At 45.3% G+C, this 25,344-nt stretch overlaps 1 protein-coding gene across 11 annotated transcripts in view; it reads right to left on the reverse strand.

Moving 5' to 3' along the window:
- The window catches only part of LOC121598013 (aryl hydrocarbon receptor nuclear translocator homolog), a 196,771-nt gene that overhangs the window by 139,317 nt on the left and 32,110 nt on the right, over positions 1 to 25,344 (reverse strand). Inside the window, exons 1-2 of one of the 11 annotated variants that reach the window (XM_041924438.1) lie at positions 20,381 to 20,516; positions 4,594 to 6,299 (exon numbers count right to left, since the gene is read on the reverse strand). The exons of 5 other annotated variants lie outside the window; for them this stretch is intronic. In XM_041924438.1, the coding sequence (XP_041780372.1) occupies positions 4,594 to 5,009 (416 nt within the window). In that variant the 5' untranslated portion in view covers positions 5,010 to 6,299; positions 20,381 to 20,516. Of the gene's footprint in view, positions 1 to 4,593; positions 6,300 to 20,202; positions 20,517 to 25,344 lie in introns of those variants that run through there. 5 more of the 11 variants (XM_041924440.1, XM_041924439.1, XM_041924436.1 and 2 more) reach the window with 5 other exon arrangements.

Genomic DNA, 25,344 nt, shown 5'->3' on the forward strand with positions numbered 1-25,344 from the left:
TGTCATTTCGTAAATTAAATTTTGATATATTGCAAAAATTATTAAAACTGCACCGGGCGAAACGGGCGAATGGCCAGGATGATTTCCTAAATGTCCGGGGCTCAAGTCAGCACATTTATATCTTCCCACAGCATTACGGGTGGCTCGGTGGCGAGGTGGACAAGAATCGTGAGAAGCACGTTAACGATAACATTCCACCTCCCACCCGCTCACTATCCCAAAAGCAAAAGATTCGCTTCATTTGCCCGTGTAAGCACTTCAATCGTTGGTAATCCTTACACAGGCTCCAAAGTACGCTTGTTTTTATACGCCCCAGCAGTACCGAAACCAAATGAATCAATTGATGCTTTTCGATGCCAATAAGAGATGAATGGTCGTTGCGAAGGGACACGAGAGGGCATAAAACATATTTCTTGTCTCACTCTCGCTCTCTCTTTCAATCCTCAGCACTACAGTTTGATACTGGTTGTCGATGTAGCATGATGCACAAGAACGAAAAATAAAAATATATATATACTACGAGAATTTGCACGCGTGCAGCAGCACATTGCGCATTCGGTATCCCTCTGTGGTGGTGATGGTGATACGCGCGTCATACGTTTCTTGGTTTCTTTTTCGCCGATGCTCCTCACCGGCTTCAAAAGGATCACGATCGACAACACGGGGAAAACAAGGGAGAAAGAGAAAAAAAGCGGAGGACACCGGAGAAAAGCGAAGCGAAATATCTCGGTTGGGGGTTAGTTGATAGTGAAATCACTGGCGCATGTTTCACCGGGACCATTCTTTGTAATCCGTTTCTTGCGCGTCTACTGCATTTCCAGCGCTGTTTTGTGAAGCTCCCTAATTTGGGAAATACAAACGGGGGACGCTGAAACGAGTGATCGCAGAACCAGACGGAGAGACAGACAGTGAGATTAACCAAAAGGAAAGGCGTAATGTGGCTCTAGATAGGGATGGCAAGGCGTAGGGTGGCAAGGTAAGATAACATAACATTAAATTTAATTTATTACAGATTTAAGAGACCGGCCAGCGGGATGAGCAAGAGATGCACCATACACACAGACACAGCAGGATAACAATGCAAAACTCGGGCACTTTTAAAATGCTTGTGAGTCTCTGCGTATCGAATGCAAAACACCCCTTGAACCGCTTCTGCTTCCACCACCACATCTGCTGTCGGCCATGATGAAGATGCAACTGTAGATGCTGGCGGAACACACTCTAGAGGGTTTGCTCTCAATAAATAACGCTAGACGCGATTAAGCGTTTACCCCCTTCGTCGGGGGGCCTATATAGAGACGTTTCTTACGCATCATCACATCGCTGGTGTCGATGATCTATTAGTGCGTTTAATGCTGCATGATGAATGCAACCGTGGCGAAAATAAATAAATTATTCATCGCACTTCAACAAGGACACGGCCCAACGATGGTGGAGGAAAATCGGCCGGAGTTAAGAGAATAAATACATTCCACTATTGCTGGTGAAAAGCAACAGCAGACACAGAGCTGTTAAATACCGACGCCTTTCATGCAGAAGAGATTTTCTTTGGGGTGCACAATGATTGCCCTAGTACCGGGAGGAGCTGTAAATAATAACAAGAATGTGCCTCATTTCCCTGGCACTCGACCGAGACGACCTAGCGAGGAACGAGCAGCAGCAGCTGATGTCTTCGTAAATCAATCCTTTTTTCACCCCGCCAGCACGGGGTTTGTTGAGAAAAGGAATCGACAACTTCACAGAAAACTTGCTGGTGTAGTCAGCAAGCTTCACCTCTCCACCACCACCATTTGGCTGCTGCCGATCGCGAGAGTAATTGATACTTTGATGAGGTTTAACGTATTGGCCGGTTTATTTTTCCACCTTGTTTTCATTTTTATCCTTCGCGTGTCCGATCAGTTAGTTAGCCGGCATAGGAAAATGAACCACTGTCCAACCTAACTGCCGGCGACGACGCAGCAGAGCCTTTACTTAAAACTCTCGTCCTTTCTTTATGCCACTTCAGGGAAGGAAGTGGTAGGGTAGGGAACGGTCGATGGCCACTAACTTCGGCGAGATGATGATGATGCGGGGAGTACATAAAATTTTATTGCTATCATAATATTTTTGTAAATATGACCCATGGAAGGTGATGATGACTGTTGGCCGGGACAGAAAGGGGAAAGGCTGAAGTGCTCAAGGGATCGGGGTACTCTTTACTGCCTCCACAAGCGTTGCTGTCCACTCCAAAAGAAAAGGAGGTCAGGACGAAGTAGTCCGGAGGACACAGCGCTTGCTGAATGTGGCTGCGCCGTCCCCGCGCAGCAATCGGCGGCGAGCAGATTCTTTCCGTCCCAGGCGCACGCGAAAATTTATGACGTTGCGGAAAGTGTAAATTGCGAAAAGATTTGTTCGGTTGTGTTGTGTGTGTTTTTTGTTCCCGTCTTCCACCAACCCAACCCCATTCATTTACCTTTGCACATCACCGCTGTGTGTTCGTTTGTGTATGTGCGCTCCTGTGCTGTGCTCCTGCTGTTTTGCTGCTTTATTTCCAAGGCTTTGTGCGATTCCTTCTAACCGGACACACCATCTTCGGACCCCATGCTCCACAAAAAGGTGGCCCAGTGTTTAGTACGGGTGCGTTTGCAGAACAGAAAAATGCTGCAAGAGGAGCAACCCGAAGAGCAGCAGCAGCAGCAAGTAAATTAATACTCAAACGCACTCAACGCGCTTAGGGAATTTCTTCCTGACCCATGCTGGCGGGCCTTTAAGTATGGGAGGATATTTTTATGAAGTGTATCGTTATGTTTTGCATCGATTTCTCGATCGACACTATAGGCAAGCATAACGTTTAAGTGGGAAAAGCTGGAGTAGGAGAGACAGAATCGAAAACAGGCGCAACGAAGCTCGTTGCCATTTTATCGTACAATTTTTATCTGCCACCGCAGAGTCCGCAACATGACACTCTCGGCAACTGCAACTCGCGGTCTGCCCTCTTCCCGAAAAGCAAAAAGAACTGCTTAAGAAGCGTACTGTTTTGTTTTAGAGCCCCAGACACCGGAGCAGAAGCTATAGACGCTGGGTGCGAGTTGGTTTCGTTGGTGGCAATGCGCGAGCAACGTTTTTATGTTAATATCGTATAATAAATTCCGGTAGCCAGTAGTATTCGGTGCCACCGCGCAAACAACGCTACGGAATGCAGAGATTTTGGATTTTATATGTGTTTAGTTTTATTTGCTGGCAGGCCTGCTTTTTTTCTGCTGTGCAGCAAAATATGGTTGTATTTTATGCTCGATTTGTTGTGCAGAGGCCCTGTCAACACCAATGACCAGGGGATCGATGGGAGCAGATAATAGAATCGTTTTATATGACACCTTTACTTTCCATGGTACTCTACTCGGAGCAGTTGAAGGTTGTAAAGAATTATGAATTTTTAAGGTGTATCGTATTACGCCAAGGACCGGTCACTAAATAAAAGGAAATTGTTTTGAGAGTGATTCTTAAAAAATATACTGTTCATAAAGAGGATTTTGAGTGTAAGTGTATGAATTTAAACGGTGAATTTACAACGTAAATCCTACTCAGATTATCATACGTAAAATGTTTTTGTGATTTTTTAATGTTATTTCTGAACAGTAAATTCTGTGCAACGACCAATCAGCCTTTCCTCACTTTTGATTATTGCTTGCTGAATGTATTAGTGGGCAGGAAGAAGTGATACATTCAGTGAAAATTATAATCAATTAAGGATCAAATCAAAAAGATGATTTCACAGGCTCCAGGATAGATAATCATTGACTTGACCCAATATGAAATTATACTATAATAAAAATATATCATTCCAGCGACTCTCATCAATGTTCATTCTAATTAAATTCATAATTGCTAAACTTCACAATTATATTAAACGGACCTGTTTAGCCGGCCTTATGATTTTGGTCAACTTTTAGACCATCATTAAGAAAAGATTAGACGTGATTGTTCCATGCAAAGGAGGATAAATAGCTTGATCAGATTAACAAAAAAACCTAATCTATATAAACAAAATCAGACTACGCATGTTCTAATCACATCCTGACCATGATAATAACTGACCGAATTTGTAACGTTAATGTAGTTCGTTAATCGCACCTAAAAAATAAAGTATCTTTGTTACATCCCCCAAAAGTCAACATACAATTTCCTAGATTAGCATGTAAAAATCTACGAAGAAAACCCCCAACAGGCTAAGTACTTATATGATCTGTTACCTTATCTAATTTGAACAGCATTTTACAAATTCAAAGCAATGCCATGGCCAAAGGTGGTTTCTATGACAGATATTCGTATTCTGTTGTTAAATCATTGAAACTCATCAGAGATACATCAGCATCAGATAGTAACATTGGATAACAATAATTACACGTTATTTTTAATTATAACTTTTTTTCGATTGCACGTTTAGATCAGAGACGAGAGATGACCTGAATATTATCTAAAGCCAACCATTCAGTGCAGAGCTATTTCAATCAAGAGTGAGGAGTTTATTTGTGTGGTTAGCGCTTTATTTTTCAGTGCTTCAATTGAGTAGTTCAGCAACCGCAAGTTGCATCTGCCACAGTGCTGTAAATTTACCTTCTTCGTTTGGTGATTCCGCCCAGTGAGGGCGCCAGCTCGGTTAGCTGCGTGTCGGTTTGCATCGGCAAAACGCCGGCCGCTACGGCTGCGGCCGCCGCAGCCGCCGCTGCCGCCGCCTGGTGGTTGTGCGAGACGGCGGCCACACCGGCGGCCGCCACCGCACTGGCCGCCGCGCTCGGCAACGGTGGGGGCGGTGGCGGTGGCATATGGTGCGGCGAGGCATAGTGGTGGCCGAGCAGCGTCGACGGTCCAGGTACGTTGTTGAACGAGGTGATGGTGGAAGGCGGCGTCGGCGAGCCACCGTGATGGTAGGCCGGGTACGGATGGTGATGGTGCGGTCCGGCCAGGTACGCGTTGCCCGGTGTAGCGTAGTGTGGCGGACCTTGCGATCCACCCTGCGCGTACGCGTACATCGTGCTTACGTCATATGGTTCCAGTTTGCAAAACGTTTTGGGGTCTAGGTTGCGTCCACAAAGTCCGCCCCGTGCTGCTGCTGCTGCTGCTCACACTGCGCCCAAAGCTGTACAGCGCTGCTTATCCGCTGTTATGGTAAATGTTAGGTGGATGAGGGACAAACACCGACAGGGCGGCAAAAATGGCTTCCGCTCCTGATATGGATCCAGCCAGCACAGAAGCACTTGCACACACACACGTCGTTTTATCACACAGGTTCTACAAACATCGAGGAAATACGCTGAGCTTCCGGCGAGCGCGCACCAGCCCCGTAGGCGTATGCAATGTATGCACAATAATCTCGCACCTTTCCCCTTCCAATCACCGCACTCGGTCGGAACAATTCCGCTTACACATGAGCGCTCCAATCCGTTGCATCCGCCGATAATTGATCTGCTTAACTGCCCTTTTTCCACACTCGTTAGTGTTGCACACGCGGAAAGCTCTTTTTTTCACGCTCGTTATTAATCTTTCATCTCTCCATCCACATGTTGCTATCCATCCGCAAAAAAAGCGCTACAATTTAGCACTGCTTAACATGTGCAACTGGACACTACAGTACTAGCAATAGTAGTCGTGGTAGTACTACTAGTAGTAGTAGCAGCAGTAGTATTGCACACTTCTCCCTTCAATCGCGGCCGATCCAATTTGCAGTGGCATGCATCCAATTGCAGCGAGGGAATGAGGGGGGAAAAATTAAATTAAAAAATAAAACTACAACCCGCTGTTGCACCTAACGCACTCGTTGCCAGTGCATTTTGCATTCGTCACTCTTGAAACACATATGAGCACACACACAATCACACATTCACAAATGCGCACTTTCGCTCCTTTTTTTAGCCCGTGGCGTACACTTCATTTACTCAACAAACAAACCGAACAAACAGAACACACTGTCACACGCACCCAAATTTGGTGGGCAACCCTTCCATCCGCTTTCACCCCTTTTTCGCCCCAAGTTGCACACGCAAACACACATATATATAAGCACACAGGGGACACACAAAACGCTACACACGCGGAACGGAAAACACTCGGTCACAGTAAACGTGGGACCGGACGCCGACGGGAAAAATACTTTTCGCTGATAATTAAACCGATATCACACACTGTAGCTTGAATTTTCGCCTTTTTTGCGGGCACACTTCACGCACTCAATTTTTGCATATCCTTCTTCCCGGTGGGTGGTTTTTGATTCTCACTTCTTTTTACTACCCTCTTTTTGCAAAATCAATCTGCCGTGCGTCAATCTGAATTGGATTAAAATAATAAATGAGCGCAAACGCTTTTTCGGGAACGAGTTTATTATGATTAAACAAAAAAACCCACACACTTTTCACACTTGATAGTACACAATCGACAATCGAAAAGTATTGAAAAATCACACCATTTCCATTGTATCATTTTTACAAAGTGCACACGTATACTATGGTGTCTCCCTACTTTTAGCATCCTCTGTTCCTGTCCTGTTTACTTCCCGCACTTAAAACCCTTCATCTCGTCTGTACGGAGTGTGTGTGTTGGTGGCAGTTGAGTTGCAGGCTGGGGGCGTTTGAGGATGATGATTGCGAAGTGGTTGCATATTGCACTGTTCGCCGGGGTGCGAGGTATATGTGTTGATCTTTACGAGCACGCTCTCGAATTCTCAGTATGTAAACGGGCGAGGCTAATAAGCGGTTCCGAGTGATCTAATTTGAACACACACAACTAACGAATGGTGCACAGCGAGTATGAGGGAGACGGTTGACTACCGAATGTCCGAGGCGCGTTTGTGCCGTTTGGTTTGGTTGTTGGCGTTCGAAGATACGGAGGAAATCGGATTTAGTGCGCTCTTTAAAGGGATATTATTGGTATGACCAGAAAGGGACAGCAGGGCATGATAGTACCTCTTTGATTCCGCAAATCTAACGGAAGACCATAGGTTCGATAAACGAAAATTGGTGTAGTATGAGAATAACTAATTTTAAATTCTTGTACAACTCTTTTTATTTTCAGTCCACTCGTTTGTCTATTCAAAGCAACACAGAAGATTGCAAAAACTCTCAATGGGTTCTACGAAGAAATAAATATAAAGAGCATGATCTTAATAATAGGAAAGAAAATTTATAATTTTTAACGCTCTCGTTCTATAGAATCCCTGTAATTATTGTGTGTAAACGATTTCTTAACAGGATTTCTAAATTTCTCATTTAGAATTTATTTTCCTTCCTATCTATATGCGGTTATACGATTCTACCCAGCTAGTCTGTCACTTAACGTCAACTCAATCAGATTAGCTCAGGGGTCGGCAAACTTTGCGACCTAAAGATCCAAATTCTACAAAAATGTTCGTATAATTCCATGTGAAGAGCCAAATAGATAAGGCATAAATAAAAATACATTAAATTCTATAAAATATATTAACGATTAAGAGTCGTCATCTCATGAAAGATTGGTATTTTTTGTGCTGAAGTATAAATATTTTGTCTAGAAATGTGAATTCGATATTTAAATCTATTAAAGTAATCAATTTCAATAGAAAAAAAGAAAACAAAACCGATTTTAAAATACATCTTTGTGTCTCGTCCATTGATGAAAACAAATATAGCCGAACGTAATTGTCAAATGGATACAACCCTGATTCCAATGGATTCTACCAACAGGCACTGAAATTTTAGCTTTATGATTTAAAATACGAAATGGGTCAATAATGGAATTTGAACGACGATTTGAAGATATCAATATCAATGTTATGTTTAAAATAATGCACCACAACCTCAGTTAAATGAGATAAGCGAAGCAACCCTGCAATCGACGATATTTACTGTACAATGCACGTAAAAGACATTTATATTTGATGTATTATTCCAAGCATTGTTAAATAAAATTTTTACTATCCACATTATGCCCCACTATTAATTTTAACGCAAACTGTTACAATTGCTTGATAACGTTGCGGCCTACTCTTCACACAACCCCGCTAGCCCATATAAGGAACCTCGCCAAGTCGCTCTGAGAAAAGTTTCCAGCTGAAAAACGTTAGATTTCTTTACTTCACTCCGTTGCCATTTTCTGCTACCAACCAATTCCAAACAACAAACCGTTTCCATTGCACAGCAACAACAGCCACAATACCGGTACTGCTCTCCGGTACGGAAGCATTCCACCGAGCATTGAACGCAGGTCCGCGAGCAAGGCATGGGGGGCAAGGGGCGAGGGTTTTTCGGTTGGTAAATATTGGTAAACATTTCTGCAACACTTGACCTCGCCAAACGCGGAGGTTGTAAAGTGGAAGGTAGTAGAACAGAATACAGCAGCATAGCAGCAAAAGCTGCAAAACGCGATTCTGGCGGAGTTTTCGTAGTGCATAGCACTACGCTGCGCCCCTTTCCACACACCAGCTTTCCGTGAGGGTTCGGAAAGGGGCCGCCACTCCAAATGTATGACTGTATGTTTTTGCTTTTTTACATTTGCAGGCACATTTTTGCTTGCATTGTTTTGTTTCTGCTCAACCATCGCCATACCACACAATGTTCCGAGCGCGCGGTGGACAAAGTGACTGTACACACTACTGCTTTTCCTGCAGTGGCTTTAGAAAAAGTGGAAAGAAGCGGCCCGACTGCACCCTCTGCTAAGTGTCTGCTCTGTCCGGTGGTAAGTGTCGTAAAAGATGTGATCTTGGAATTATTGCAGGATTTTCCCGGTGTAAAAACGGCAACCTCCGCGACAGCTACCTTCGCTGTCGGGACCGTGCGGAGGTGGAATAAAATTTCCCCCTGCTTGGTAAAAACCCATCATATTGTAATCGATTAGTGCATGCCCAAACGGGGTGTAAAACCCAGGTCACAAAAACCATTCCCATACATAGGAAAGTGAAACTGGCAAGTACAGACACAGCTTACGGCGAACAAGGTTCTAGAGGTCGGGTGAAGCTGTAAAGATCTTTATTTATGTTACCGAGGAACGACAGTTCCATCCCACTCCGCGCTGACAGGGCTCACACAAGGCACAGTGAGGTTTGAAATTTGATCCCAAATGCTAGAAGCTGTTATGTTTATCGGAAGTCGGCAGACAAAAGGGCAAACACCAGCCACTCGGTCGTCGTCGTTGTCGGACGTCGGAAAATCGGATGCATCCGCCGCTGCACGCCTCAGTTGTGGCGAGATTTATGTACTCAGCTGCAATTCGGACGAAAATGCGGTAGTGTTTGACTTCTGCCTTGAGTTTTCGAGCGCCTTTGTTGCAGCTTGATGGTCGTTCGTCTACTCAAACAGCTTTGATTTTGCCAAATTCCAATCTAAACAATTCAACCCAAAGCTCAACCTTGTGGCCGGTGGCTTACATCGGATGGACATAATTTACCGTGTCATTTATGCACCGGCACATATGCACTCCCGCGGAGTTATTTCCATTTCCGGCTGGGGGGTGATTTATCACTAATTCTATTCCTTTTTTGTTCGCTCTTCCTGCCACAAACCCAATCAATCTATCCAGGACAGTGGACCAGAGCGAGCGTTACCAAAGGAACGCGGGCCAAGGAATGATGGAATAAATTATTGGTTCTTCCTGTGCCTCGGAAAAGGGATGGCAACTAGCCATCAGAAGACGTTGCAGGTAGCAACAAGGATAGAATTACAGCACGGTACTACGGGTCCAACATAACACCGATACGTATCAAGCGATAAAAACAAACATCCCAACAGGTACAACGCAAGTGTGAGTTACCTGCGCTTCTCTCAGCGGGTTCAGACCTCGAAACACCCCTGTGGTTATTGACTTTCGGGATGATATGTTTTTAATTGTTTTCACACCTATGGCTCTCTGTCTCGCGCTCAGGGACACTTTTTCTTGGGCTGTTTCTTCACCTCTAGACCTGTACGCTGTCCACTGGAGCAGCGAGGTTTGGTAGGTGACGTAGAAACAGGTACAAACCGGATCACTTCTCGGAAGGACACCTACGGACACTACTCGGAACAACACCAGTAGTGATGAGTGGTAGTGCGACCCTCGGAGAGCATATCTATATACATGCATGTTACACCATCTTTCGATATTTATGAATGAATTTTTCGTTCCTAATCCTATTCGTAGGCCTTCGGAGAGGAAAATGATGATATCTAAATCATAAACCCGCTGCATAATTCATACCAAGCGGGGGCTGCTGTAGTTTGACAACAGCATCGTATCAGCTCCGTCTGATGGCTTAACTGCCAGCAAGGCGAGAAGCCAAACATAAAAATAACGAATTGTTAGCACATTTACATTTTACTGCCCAGCCTCGGTGTCCATGCGTAAGTAATTATGCGTCGTGTTCACGGGGCCGGAAATAGGAGAAGCAGAGAAAAGAAAAAGAAGCACTAAACCCACACACACACACACACACAAACACGCCGTACAGGTCTAGGCTAGGAGGTGTGGGCAAGAAAATAAAATGCAGAAGAATTAAACAGCAATGAGGGGAAAAAACAACGCATCCAGCATACAATCGGCATATACATTCCTTGCGCAACAGTCATATATTGAGAGTTGCACATGCAGCAGCAGTTGCAGCAGTTGCACTGCAATTACAATCTACTGCAGCCTGTGTGTGCCTCTTCTTTGTCTTGGGAGCGGGATTTATACGCTATGGTTTCCTGCCGGGCGGCCAATATTGGACCGGATGAACTTTGTCACAGTCGAATGGATTGCACAGACGAGGCAGCGGTAGATAAGTGATACCTAAAACCCACACCGAACCCATCGCCGGGAACGCAAATCGAGCCCTGAGGGGAAGCGGAACGAGCGCCCGGGAGTTGACTGTCGATTAGCACCCGTTTCGCACCGATCGTAAAACATTGCCGTACTACAACAGCAGCATAATGGGGTGCGAGAGCGCGAATCCACAGAGCATTAGCCTACCCCATTGCTCCTTTCGCATGCTCGTTAATAATACAATAAATGTGTGCTAAATGCAAAGTGGCTGCACTGTGTGTCTTCCCACCGCTGGAACTGCTCCTCCTCTACGGAAAGGTGGCGGGAAGCAAGGTATGAAGGAACAGCAAACGAGAGAGTACACACTTTTAATGAGACGAATGAGTAGCATTAATTTTAGTTTATTTCGCCAATGAATATGTGGAGGCTAGCGGGAGAGCTGGCTGCTCCCGTTGAGATGGGTCTCATAAAACTCTAGGCACCAGCAGCAACTACACCTGGTCTCAATTGCATCGCACGCATACGCACGCGGGAAGGCATGGAGGAGAATTGATTCTTTGATGGCGACTAGACAGTAAAAATAAATGAGCAGCATTTAACAGCCGAGTGTACGCGCGTTCGCTTGCTACTACCCCTGGGAACCTATTTGCGGTGCGTTATAAATTACTTGCCGTTTCCCATGCCTCCCCCCCTCCTCTCCAGCAACATTGACACACATCAATCCACCGTCCCGCCCGGTGTGTAATCGATCATCTATTAATGCCACACGGGCAGGAAAGTGCTCGTAATAACGGGAGGCATTGCTGAACAAACGGACGATGGGACACGGCCCTCGGCTGCTACCACCGGGTCATCTAAAATAATAACCAAATTAATATTAAATTGCAACAAAACAAAACACACAGCACTGTAGTGTTGGAGGATAGAGGGAGTGGAGTCTTGTATATGCGATGCATCATAACTGAAGCCTAACACGATGAAGTAATGTGAACATATGTATCCCATCAAGCAAGCAGCAGGGTTGGGGTTGGGGATGAAATAGGCGCCAGTTCCTAGGCATAAGTGGAACATGCTGTGTATCTATTTCATAACGACCGCCAATCTGTTTCCATTACGATCGATTCAAGAGCCACATTACATTACGATGGTACACGGTGTGTAAGACCTCCTCTCCTCGCCGGGCATCAACAACATTTCGGGGGCGTGACGCTTTGTTTCATCGCTTTTTTTTTTGTTCATCTTTCGGAAACACACACCCCGCGAAGGTTATCTCATCGGACATATCAAAATATCAATCAACCAGTCAGAGACAGTGACAGACACATCGCCGCAAGAACGCAGCAGCGACATGTTAAACGCTTCTAATAACACAATTCAAATTGGCTCCAATTTTCCTGCCCAGCCACGGTCGGCGCGGCGGTACACTACAAACACTCACACAGGACCGGATAGCGCGGAGCTCTCTTAAAATTGTTTTAATTGGCCTCCTAAATACCAGCCAAAAACAATAAAGACAAAAAACCTTCGCGGGAAAACAAAACAAAAAATACACTGCAGCGACCCTCCGCAATTCTCCCCTCTGGACAGACTGGAGAGGGAGCAGCCCCTGTGTGACAGACTGATCCATAGTGTACACCGTCGTGCAGTCAGTCAACGCACAACAAACGCAGCAAACACCCAGCAACAAAGAAGCGAAAATAATGAAATGAGAAAATCTATCAGAAGTGGTATGCGCCAACAACAAGGCCCTTCCGACACTACAGCAAAACTGGTCAACAGCAACAGCATAATGTGTATGTATGTGTGTTTTTGGACGCGTTTGTGCCGTATTGGCCTTGCTTCGAAACCAATTAAACTTTATCCTTCCATCTGGACATCCGCTCGCAGTAAGCGAGCTGCCACCAACCTCGCCATACACACACGTAAATAGAGAGAGAGCAGCAAAGCCTTCCCCAAAAAAAGGACGAACGCTTCGGTCCCCCACCCGGTGAGTTCGCCAGCCAAAAACCGGAAACGAAGAATTGATTTCGAAAAACTGATATCACCCCCACATAAAGTCTACCCTCGTGTGTGTATTTACTAACGTGTGAGTGTGTTGTATGTCTGTGTAGGTGTGTCCCCTTTATCCTTCGTCCTGCGCTTACAACTCGCTCTCCAAAAAAACACAATACGCGTTCGCTCTGTGCTAGGTTTGTTATAATAACTGTGCGGACTCTATTGACCAACGGCACTCGGCGTCTAGGACTTGCCAGAGGAGAAGAGGGACAGAACGAACACAAACCAAAAACCGGAAGGCTTTTATAGTTCGATCGAACATTCGGTTATGATTCATGGATTCTCCGACGCTCTTTTTGCGAAGCTACTGTAGCTGCCAGTTTTGATACATCGTAAAACCGGAAAACCTTAAGGATCCGAGGTGGAACGTAAAAAAAGGCTGTACTGCAAACTTCCACAACCATATTTACCAGGAACAGAGGGTGGTATATATTGGGGTCTGGAATGCTCTTTCAATCGCGCATAGCGCAACATTGTGTAGCACAAGCGTGTAGTAAAACTTGTGTAAGCGCTGTGTAAAACGCAGTGATAGGACTTTTTCAAAAGGTCTCTGGAAGGATTCAGGGCTAGAGAATGGTAAAAAAAAACCAGGACGACGTCTCCAACCGTGCCTGACGATGGTGGCGATGACGTTGGATCAGCTGCAGTGCGAGACACCCCTAAGCATTTTTTTTTCGTTCGCTGTCTGTAATACAAGGCAGCGCTGGCCCCGTGGCGTCCCTCTTCCTAACTGGCGCCGCCAACGGTCACGCACCGCCGCGTTTTTGAAGACATATCCTGCTGTAAGTGATAGTTAATTAAGCCCGATGATGGAGGTACACACTATGCCGGGCGGGTTGTGTTTGTTTGACCTCGCTCTGTACAACCAGACTAGGGAATTGGTGCGAGATCAAACGTCCTAGAGTAGAGCACGACCCCAGGTTGGACCACACACTCTTCCTGCTCGCTGCGATGTGAGACAAATGTGTTCAGGGTCAGGGAAACGCTGGTCACTAAGGTGGTCTTCCAAAGCTGACACCATGATTAACACCCCATAATGAACAAAACTCGAATGGAAATTATTGGAGTCCTTTTTTTGTCTTGTAGCTGTTCTGGAAAACCTCCATGCCCAATGTCCATCACAGTATCGGCGGTGGGCAGCTCCATTGGAAACTTATCCTCGCCCGACTGGCTTCGGAGCTAATTAAGGCTCGCTCTCTGCTCGCTGTCTCTCCATCGGCCAGATATGATGTGTGTTTGTGTGTCTGTGAGGTGGTCTAAAACCCACTGAACCTTAAAGCTTAAACCGAACGAGCGAGAATGGTAATGTTCCAGACGTACCGGCAACTACCGGCAACCAGCGCGTGGCGTTGGGAAGGCGTCGTTCAAAAGGAAATGGCATATGGAACGGTAGTTTGTACCATTTCATAGCACGGGCTAGGACACTGCACAGCGGAATGCAGTGAGAGGGTTGGCATGAAGGGGTGGTAAAGAAATTGGTAAAGAAAATTAAAACCAGGCTACGATTTCGAAGCGCCGGCAACAGTAGTGCTTACAAATCCAAAATGTTGGAAAAGTGTAGTAATTGTTTCGAAAGGCTACCCGATGCCGGCTCTCGCTAACTAGCAGCCACTGCACTAATGGAAAATTAGCCGCTTCCAGTTGCAGTCCAGCACGGCCAATCCTCCTTTACCTCTTCATCTCCGTCTACCGACACCGACACAAAGCAGGGAGAGTAAACCATCACCAGCAGCAGCAGCTATTTTGCTGCTCATTCATTTATTTTGTCGGTCTGTTGGTTTAAGTCTATCCGTCTGTCCGTCCGTCAGTCAGTCAGTCAAAGTCATCTCACTGCCGTCTCACCACAAGAAGGACATTCGGCTCCCCCCCTCCCCCTGTAACAGGGGGTGTGTGTGTGTGTCTGTTTTCGAAAATGATACCGGCAGCTGTCACACAAACATTCGTAAACTTGCCAAACGACACCACATGCGGCCAACAACAATAACAGCAACAACGCACCGCGCGGCTCCATGTGTGCGTGTGGTTGGGGATGAAATTCGGGATTGTTTATGGACGATCAATACACACATCGTTTACCGTCAACCCCCGTTTCGACAGTGTGTGTATGTCTGTGTGTTAACGGAGGAGTGTAACTGGTACGTTACTTTTACGCGCCAGTAAAACAACTTCTTGGGGATTATTTTTGCCTTTTAACACCACCAACAAAGTTGCCAACGTGGTCTATTTTTTGTTTCAAGTTTTTTGTGCCCTTTCTTTGTGCATTGAGCTAATTTTCTTCTCTTTTCGAGTTGGTGCACTATGACTATGAAACAATAGATATCAATGGTGCCTTAAGAATAGGACGCTGTTAGGGACACTACTGTTGCACTCCATCATCCGTAACGTCTTTGATGAGCACAAGACACAGACGACGATGATCATGATGATGTTGGTGAGAAACAATTGTTAGGGTTCCTTGGAGGACTAACATACCGCCCACCATTTGCTGTAGTTGCGCGCTCTCTGTTTCGCTCCGGCAGTCCTAGAAGCACTAGATGACACAAAAGCTCAAAGTACACCAAGCGTAGCAGTGGTAGTGGTTCTTCGAACCGCACTCTTTTAGTCGACATCATCACTTTCCTTCACCATCGTGTCCATCACTACCTACCCCCAGTAATGCACAAGAATTGGCCACTGCGAAGCCGGTGTGTAGCCAGCGTGGAAGAGCCGGCGTGCCCCGGCGGCCTCGGGGGTAAGCTTTCCACACCGAGAGTTCCATTTGTTTCAACCAAAACGATAACAAAGTAACTAAAAACATACTCAAAATAATAAAGAGAACAGTTAGAAGAAGCAAAAAAAAACTCATACACACACAACAACTCGAAAAAAACAAAACCACTGTACAACGCCTGCCCCGCGACTGTCTTCTTGCGTCTCTCTCTCCCCTATTGCTCCACCATTTGGGGGATTTTTCCACATGGACACAAAAATTGAAAAGTTTTACTGACGCGACAGGCCTGGTCTATTCTATAGCACTCCCAGGCAGAGAGGAGCACATCGTAAGGCATAGGGTTGGAGGAGCATTTTTGTGTTGTAACTTGCAGCCTTCACAAAAGGCAAAACATCAAACAGTAAACAGCAGCAGCAGCAGCAGCAGCAACACCACAACAACTCCCATCCATGCCCTGGGTGGTGCATGGGGGTTGGGTGATGTTCCCAACCGGTGCCTGATAGACAGAAAGAGAGAGGTAGAGAGAGATAGAGAAAGAGAGAAGCAACCAAACCCGACTGGGAAAAGGGTTACTTGTGTGTGCGCTCAAACACACACCCTTGGAAATTCTGTTTTTCTTCGTTTTTATTTCCCTCAGTGTGCATTTTTTTCGTTGTTGTGATGGTGGTTATACTCTGCTGCTTAGGTGGCTCGATTTTCGTTTCCCTCGGCCAGGCCAATTTCATTCCCCCGCATCATCCGTCGGTTCGCTGTCTCTGAGCAATTTAAGAGACGTTCTGGCGGCATATTTGTACTCGCTTTTTTACTATTTCACCACGAAAGGTGGCGCATATAGTATAGTAGTAAAGTTCGTGTTTTTTGTTTGCGTCGTTCGAAATTATTCTTTGTGCTCAGGGGAGGTACTGCTGTTGAGCTTTTTTGTTTTATTTCCAAATTGTAATAGCGCTAGCAGATTATATTCCTCTTTCTCCTTTGAAGGAAGCTACCAGTGGCAGGTTGTGTTTTACTCGTTCACCAGCAGTGTGTTGCTAGTCAGAACAGTCGGCATTTACGTGTGTGAAGCTTCTTGGACAGAAGAGCCGACGGAAAAGTCAAAACGATCAGCCCTTTACCTGTTTCTCTAATTCCAGCCTTTCCACACCCATCATATCAATCCGTCAACAGTAAGAAGTGGTGCAAGTGCGCTTTAGATTCTCTCTATTTGTTTTTGTCAGTGTGCCATTTTTTTCAACCACATTTTTATTATTGGCCCAGTTTTCTACGTAAACTTTTACGTAAAACACACACACACTCACAACAATGCCACAACAAACTGCTGCACTTTTACACACTGCACATTGGCACGATTCGCAGTAGCAGCTGCGACTAGCCGACGCAGAAAGGGCCGGTTCAGTTCTAGAATTTCAACTCCCTTGCTCATGTTCGCGCCTCACGTACATACGCGCCCGTGTGCTCTCTTTCTCTCTATCTGTTGGGCACTGTTCGCTGGAAACAAATCGACGAAAAAAAGAAACAACATACAGCGTTAAAACCTCAAGATGCTACAATGTTAATTATGAAGCGCACTGAATGCGCGCACGAGCCATTTCCTACGGCACTACTGCCTGCATCTGGAGCGGCTGGAGAGTAGATTTTCTTGTGAGTTTTTTTTTCCAAGTTTGCAAAGCTACACACTGTCAACGGGTGCAATCCGAGCCACGCCGGGTGGACGGTGTTCATTACTCTGCCCCCCTGCTACTTTTGTTCTTATTTACTTTCAAACTGCAGTTCCATAATGGAAAGCCTTGAAATGTTATTACCGACTTGATTGTAGAACAGTTACTTACACAACAACCACACGAAGTCACATCAAGATTTCTAACTTGGGGCCATACATTTGGTCCTTCCTTTGGAAAAATTCGATCCGTGTCAGCTCTCCGTCATTTAGTGAGTAAAAAAAGCGCACTGTTCTAGAGAAACGCATCCAAAAATATCGTTATGTGTGTATTCTGTCTTCTGTAAAGACTGTCGCTATCCTCCTTCACCCGAAGCTTGGCGCATTTTGGTATTCCACAGCATTCCACAAATAGGGACGAGCGGGAAAACTTTTCACTGCAAGGAATTAACCAAACCGAGTCACACAAACACGCAAATCCACACACACACAAAAATCTCCATATCTCGCACCCTTTGCCGCGCTACTGGTGCTGTGTTGTGTCCCTTTTCTTTTGGGCAAATAATAATAAAAAATCGCACAAATTTAATTCTTTCTTCCATAAAACACCGGGCCCAGGGAGCATCATAGCCGGTGGCCATCATCATCATCATCGTCATCATCACTGCATAGAGCGTCCGCGCTCCCATTGCGGGCCCCAAGGAATGCCACGAACCGCGAACGGCACACGGAGAAGAGCTGAGTGCGGCATCGAGGGAGAGAGACACGGGAAATGAAATTTATTTCCTTTTTAATTTAAATTTTCCCATTCCGCACCTTGGCCAAAGGAAAAAAAAGATGTGGAATGTAAGTAGAAGAACGAACAAAAAAAAATGTACAAAATTAACCTACAGCGCCATCGTCAGCAGTAGTGTTGCCGGGGAGGCACACGCTGGACTGCGGTGCCGCTAGAACACCGGAAAGAATGTGTATATGTGTGTGTAGGTTCGGTAGCAAAAGGCCATACCAAACAGCACCGGGAGGACGACACAAAATAGAGAGAAAGGCAGAAGAAGAAAAAATCCAACTGAATCTTGTTGCAGGTAGGGTAGGCGAGGAGGAGAGAGAGAGAGACTCCTGAGTAAATAAGAAAACTAGCAGCCAGCGAAAAATGGTGCATTTCGGAGTCGTTTTGCTGCAATCCGCACCGGCCGACGAGACACGGTGGGATAGATAAGAGTGAGAGAGGTAATGTAGGCACAGGGCAAGGTGCAAGGAAAAAAACTTTTCTCGCTCAAAACAAAACACAACAACAACAAAGTTGATACAGGATAATGTACATGCATAGAAGGATTTTTGTTTTTTTCGTTCGTTGGTTTGTTGGTTGTTGCTGGACTTTTTCCGTCCTGTCGGGAGACTTTTTTTTGCTGTCTTCTGCTACTGCTGCTGCAGTATTCGCAGACGGGGAATGATTGCTGAGAAAATGAGTTAGTTTTCCAGGGCCGAAAGAAGCAGCATATTTTCTTGTACACAGAATCTTTTTTTTATCGCGCTTTTATGGATTGGTAAAATATGATTCATCCTTTCTGAATGCTGCTTCTAAAGGGACGTCTGATGAGCCATTTTTTTTAAAGAAATGAAATATTTCACAACAGTTTAAAATGACATCGGAATATTGTAGTTTTTATGCAGAATTCTCAAATGCTTCTCTAATTTTGGAATCAAGCGCTACCGTACCAATTTTCTTTAAGGTAAATAACATTTAGAAGCAACAAAACTCCCGAAGCAACCTGGTTCACCGAAAACAGCAAAGCAACAACACCGGAACCACCGATCGAGCACCGATTTTCCACCAATTTTTCACCAAATTCACCGTTCGTTCATCGTTACCCACATACACAAACGCGCACATACAGCCGAAGGCACCAGAGAACAAACACAATCGGCGCGTTTGATTTCCTTCAAGGATCGAGGAAAGCCAAAAAACCAAAAACACAACCACACCAACACACACACACACAAACGCATGCACACACGTGGGGGACGGGTAGTTTTCTTTCATTGCACCTCTGAACGCCACACCGCCGTGTGTTCAAGCTTTCAGGTTGAATAGGGAAGAATTTTCCAATTTTTCCACACCGCACACACAACTAACGTCACTCGCGTACACGGTGGTGTTCCAGCTCACCGTGGAAAAGGTATTTTTGTATGTGTGTGTATATGTCTGTGTGCAGGACGACACTACACTGCTAGCACACATTCAGTCGTCGCACGGGAGGTTTGAGGGTGTTTTTCCGTTTTTCTTTTCACTTTTGCCAAAAACTCTCTATTGACTAAGGTTGTTCGTTCGGGGAGGGTTTTTGTTTTTTTTTCTTGTACTCTTCCACCCCCCAAAACAGGGCGCGGAATGGTGATGATGAGCTGGAATTTTTCCGGTCACCCCGCCGATTTTGTCCAAAGTAGAGTATTTGAGTTTCACAAGGGGCAACACAACAGCGAGTTCTTGAACTTAGTATCGTGCTGTTTAAATTCCTACCGTTCCACACACTTTTCTGCTCGCTGCAGATTCACTTTTAGGCTACAGAAACAGTCGAAAACGGCTTTCCAATGCCTTTTCTATTACGCTTATCGGTGTAGAATCGCACAAACACAGCTTTGGTGCCTCTGGTTTCACATGTTAAGTTCATGCCACCGTTTCGGATCAGGTTCAGCTGCAGTGAAGCTTGATTCAAACTATTTTTACATCGATAAAAGTTTAACATTCCACACGTTTCGGGCACAATACAGACACGATTCATTTGGTTGAAAAAGTTGGTAGCAAATAGCACAAAAATGTCCCAGGTAAGTTAACCACCAGAACCTCTGTCACAGGAAGGTGTGAAAATCGCGAAATTCCGTGTTGGATTCCTCAGATGAGCCAGGCGTTGTCCATGTGTTGTCAAATACGGTTGAAGAGAAGAATAAAAAAGCACTGCATTTTTCAACCAATCCGTCTTTTGTGTCAGTAACGCATTCCAACATCCACAAAATATTACTGTCAAAACTAGCCACCTTTTGGTGCACTAAAAAATCGAACACATCTTACACTACCGTATAATTCGCTAGCGATTGAGCTACCACCCGGCAACAAAAACTGTATTTCACACGGCACGCCAAATAATCGCTTTCCAGCTGCACTGGAGACTAAACGCAAAATCGCGCACGACGAATCACACGTACACGGCACAGCGAGAGAATGGGAAAAAGGAAAAACCCGTACGCACACGGCTCCGCTCCGACACGTCCGTACTCGACGAAAGCTTTCCGATTACGCACGTAAAATTCGAAAATTCACACCGCTCGACCCTGCCAGGCCGGAGAATCTGCTGCAACTGTGTCTCCCTTCGGAAACGGTAAACGGCCACGGCAGGGGCACGACGATTTCGCCCATTTCGCCGTCGCTCTCTTGGTAGCGCGTGTTTTGCCGAGAGAGCAGGGTACAGCAGCGCGAGAGCGAGAGCGCCGTATATTCGCTCACGCGGAGTATCGGAGTGTGCTGTTCGCCTTTGAAGGGGTGCGCTTTGTTTTGTGTTCGACACTCACACCCCCATGCACACATGGACTGAAAAGGGGAAAACGTGTGTTCGTTTTTTGTTGTTGATCAGATAGAAAGAGAAGGCAATGCACGAGGAGAGCGAGAGAGAAAAATCACGCGAAAAGGCAATAGAAGGGATGGAATGCTTCGAAACGGAGCGAATAGCAGCCAAGGGTGTCGAACACAGAAAAACGCCAATAGCTAGGTAAATGGTATTGCCATTGGAATTTACAATTAATTTCAATGTTCTGGTGCATAGAAATGGACAATTGAAGCACAGTTTTATTAATCCTTAAAATGGGTTTCCAAAAAGAAAAATCATTCAACTGATTTCCAATTGTCAATCTTCGAAGCAATATCTGTAGCTTGAAATTATTAAAGCCCAAACAGTTATTATAGATAGAATTCAAGAAACACCTGCACTCAATTTTAGCCTGAATCTTGTACATCAAATCAACTCGTCGAGTAGACAACCAGAGAGACTAATAAACTTTCAGGAGAGACATTCCAGATCTCATGCAGTGGAAAGTATATTCTGTTAGCCTTTAAAAAAGGACCAAATCGAAATGTACTCAACATTCCTCGCTCAACATCTTGCGGCATTCTTAGGACACTTCATCCAAATGTCCACAGAGCCGACCACGACTAGGGTGCGATGGCATTCGATAATGCACGGAGGCAGAATTGAGGGGGGACAGAGTGGACCCGATTCCGATAATAGTTCTGCACAAAGCGTAAACTTTTATCGGTCTCGCTTTCACTGCTCCTACACCTCGCTTTCACCGCTCTCCCACCCAACTCTCTTCAGGAACATTCGTGTTCCATTCTTCCGAACACAGTCGAGTCGTACAGCCGGAAGCAATTCCAAGCAGGGACCAAAACTAATAAGTCAAAGTTTTTCCACCAGACACTGCCACCAGGCATTGGTGAAGAAGCGAAAAAATACCGACCAGAGAGAACCACACCGAGCGAAACTACTAGACCCCGAGAGGGGTGGATACCGGGGAAAATACGACAGGAGGAATGCTCCGAGGTTCGGCACACGGGACGAAAGTTGGAGCATTCTTTCCTTCACCTTCGAAAGGGAAAAAAAACCTTGCATGCGCTCTCCCTTTCTATCATTATTTGTGTCATGCTGCTGCTGGTGCTGCTGCTGCTCGTGTGTTTCATTTAATGTGTGCAAATTTCATCTATTTTCTCTAATGGAAGAAAATTGTTTTTTCATTTGCCTTTCACCATACTTACACACACAAACACACACACACACACACACACACACACACACACACACACACACACACACACACACACACACACACACACACCACACACACACACACACACACACACACACACACACACCACACACACACACACACACACACACACACACACACACACACACACACACACACACACACACACACACACATACACACACACATAGAGGTTCGTTTCGGGACTGAACATATGAGCGGATGGGTGGTCGTGATGGAGGGATGGCTTTATTTCATTTCTCTTCAGTCTCTCTTTAGGACCTACCGACTAAACCACGGCCCCGTTCCAGACAGGACCGAAAACTTCCTTATTCTTTGCGTCCAACGTCCTTTCTGTTTAAGTTACAGGGGGGAAATGGCAGCAAGAAGGTAAGCAGCTGAGCGTCCCCTTTCTACAGCTATGTCTTTCACCGAACCCGTCGAGAAGTTTTACTTCTGATCCCATGCGTCATGCTTAACCTAGTTTGGCGTCGTCCTTTCGCTAGGTGTCTTTACAAGTTCAAGAATTTTGTTTCGTACGCAGTCTATAAATGCAAAGAACGCGGCCACCGTCTAGTTCGATGATGTGTGTGGTGTGCCTTTCCTACTAAGATGTGTTAGTAAGAGTCAAAGTCTAGAAAAGGTTAACAATAAAATTAACTTCTTAATGTCTATTTTAACACATAAAAATATTTCACATTTGCAATTTTTTGAATTCTAGAAACTGTTTTCAATATCTCGTTTTTCAAAGCGCCGAGACTAAAACACTCCATTTTACAGCTCTAACAAGTCCAGCTCCATCAATGGGTTTTCTGAACCCAATAAAGAAACACCATGGATCATCGCTTCCCATGTTTCCAACGTCTCCAATAGCGTCCAGTCTACACCCCTGCAACTATAAGCACTACTGCAGCGGCCGTATGAAATTACTCGCATTTACTTAGCAATACTCTCGGACCGACTGTACAATATAATAGTACATCAGCAGGGGTAGGAATCCTTTCTACTGCCACGGGCAGGTCTTTCCAAGTAGCCTGCAAGAGCCCGTCGTGCGAAGGCGACGCTAAATGGAGCCCACTTCAACCACTTCCAATCGAATGCGAGCGAGTGGTAGTGTTTAAGTTTACCCGGACCTATTTTACTCACACTCTCCCAGCACCACCCGGGGACCGTCCAGAGGACGCACCACGGACATTACCATCGTCATCTCAAACCAACGCACCCGCCGTCTCTTCCGCATTCATTTCCGTAGGATGAAGTGAACTGTCGAAAGCGTTTCCGGAAAAAAGCAACGACCGGACCAGAGACTTGCGAGAAAATGTGGCGTGTGGCGAAGGATGCTCGGGAAGTGGCTCCAGTTGCCCATGAAAATTGTGGACCGTACGGTTCGGGAGCTCGGGTGTGGGAGCCATCCACTGGTCACACACTGGACGCAAGATGAAAATGAAACCGAAACCGAAAGAGCAAACGCATTGAATTAAGAAAGTTGCGAAGATGTGAAGCAGCCAGCAAGGGGGCGGGGGAGCGCCGTTTCGTGCCTTTTTGGTCGAAAGGGAGGAAATGCGTGCGTTGTGCTGTGTGGCTGAGTCAGGATGGGGGGCGCCGGTTTGATGTTTTAATGATTCCCAAAGGACTCTGCAGACCCACCGTTTGCCCAAAATTGAAACACGAACACGTCACCACTACCATTGCCACATGGTGTTGGGAGGTGGATGTGGAGGATAGAAGGTTGCTTTTGTGCGCGATGTTTGGAGAGTACGAAATGGCACAGTTGTTGAGTTCTGTTGCGTAAATTAGGTGAATTGACAAAGGAACTATTTTGTACAGTGTAGTTCTATCGGCAAGAAATTGACAGGCACAATGATTTGACAGCTATTGATTGATTGAAGAAGTGCAGTTACGGCGCTTATTACAATGTTCAATAGGAACTTCTTACCCTTTTGATTGTACTGATCTCCTTAACTTTAACCCATAAGGATAATAAGGTTCAACGTTACTCACCTGAAAAGAGAAAACAAAATTTGATTAGTCTTTGTTTAATCAGAGTCTACATTCATGCATTATAGTTTTGTACTACTTCTAGGTGAAAGCGTGGTTTTATAAAATATTTTTGTTGTGTTGGCTCATATTCGCCACACATGCATCTTAGTGGCAGTCTATCTTTATAAAATGACACAAAAACTAAGCTCAATATGCTGGCCAAATAAATGTCTATATGAATTGCCATACTATGAAACATAAACTTTTTTTTTGTTTAAAAGACGCTTATAAAAAATCAAAACGATTTGTTTGCAAAGCATTTTATTTTATTTTTTATTGCAAGATTGCGTGGATTAGCTGTTCACTATAAGGCGTCATCCATTGATTACGTAAAGATAAATAGAGTGGTCAGAATTGATTTCAGCGTAATGTTTGCCTTTACATTTGTGATTTGTTTGGAAAGGGTGCACACAGTTCTGATTTTAGCGTTGCATAAATTATGGACGACCCCTTGTCAAATGCTACAACGAGACAAATAGTTCATCAACAGAACAGTTTAAACCATTTATGATTTTAATAGCTATAACGACACTGCATTCTATTGGTTTAATAGTATGCATTAAAAACTGTTCCAATGGCGATTATAAACAAAACCACCCATATACATAGATCAGCATGGCACACCGCATCCAGCGAGACTGTCGAACGCACCAGCAGACTACACTTTACGGGATCATTAATATTGTTTTATTACCCAGCCAAAAGTACCATTGTCTCACCCCGTGCCAATCCGTGCAATAACAACGCACCCTGGGAGGGAATTTTGCTTTCAATCTCACACCCCACACACTTACGATTTCAAAAAAGCTTGCGCACATTAAGCAGCAAGCGCAAGTTCAGGGCGACACACAGAACACCAGCAAGACATAAAGCCGAACACGTAATCGATTTCTAGTGCCCCTTTCTATTTGCGTTTGCGGGAACGGAAACGTAATACACCATTTCTCCCTGCCGAGATGCAGAGAAGGGAAGCGGGAAGAGAGAAAGGAAGAGCCGGGAGGTCGTAAAAATCCGCGGACTCTAGATATTAGGCGGTGAATTTTCCAACTCAGTTAACCTTCTACGTACTGCTACGGGACCACGAAAGTCCGTCTGGGTACGCAGGTGACGTTGTGTTGGTTGCACACCCTCCAAAACACACACACACACACACACACACACACACACACACACACACACACACACACACACACACACACACACACTCAAACGGATAGGACATAAGGTAGGGGAACAAAGGGCAGCAAACGAAAAAAGTACCATCAATCCATCGTCGTGCATCATCAGTTTCGCTAATTTATTATTCTATGACTTTCGGTTCTACGGCGCGCCGAGGGACATTGCCTTTCTCCCTAGT

The sequence above is a fragment of the Anopheles merus genome, chromosome 3R (genome assembly GCF_017562075.2).
Source record: "Anopheles merus strain MAF chromosome 3R, AmerM5.1, whole genome shotgun sequence".
In the NCBI taxonomy this organism is placed as follows: Eukaryota; Metazoa; Arthropoda; class Insecta; order Diptera; family Culicidae; genus Anopheles; species Anopheles merus.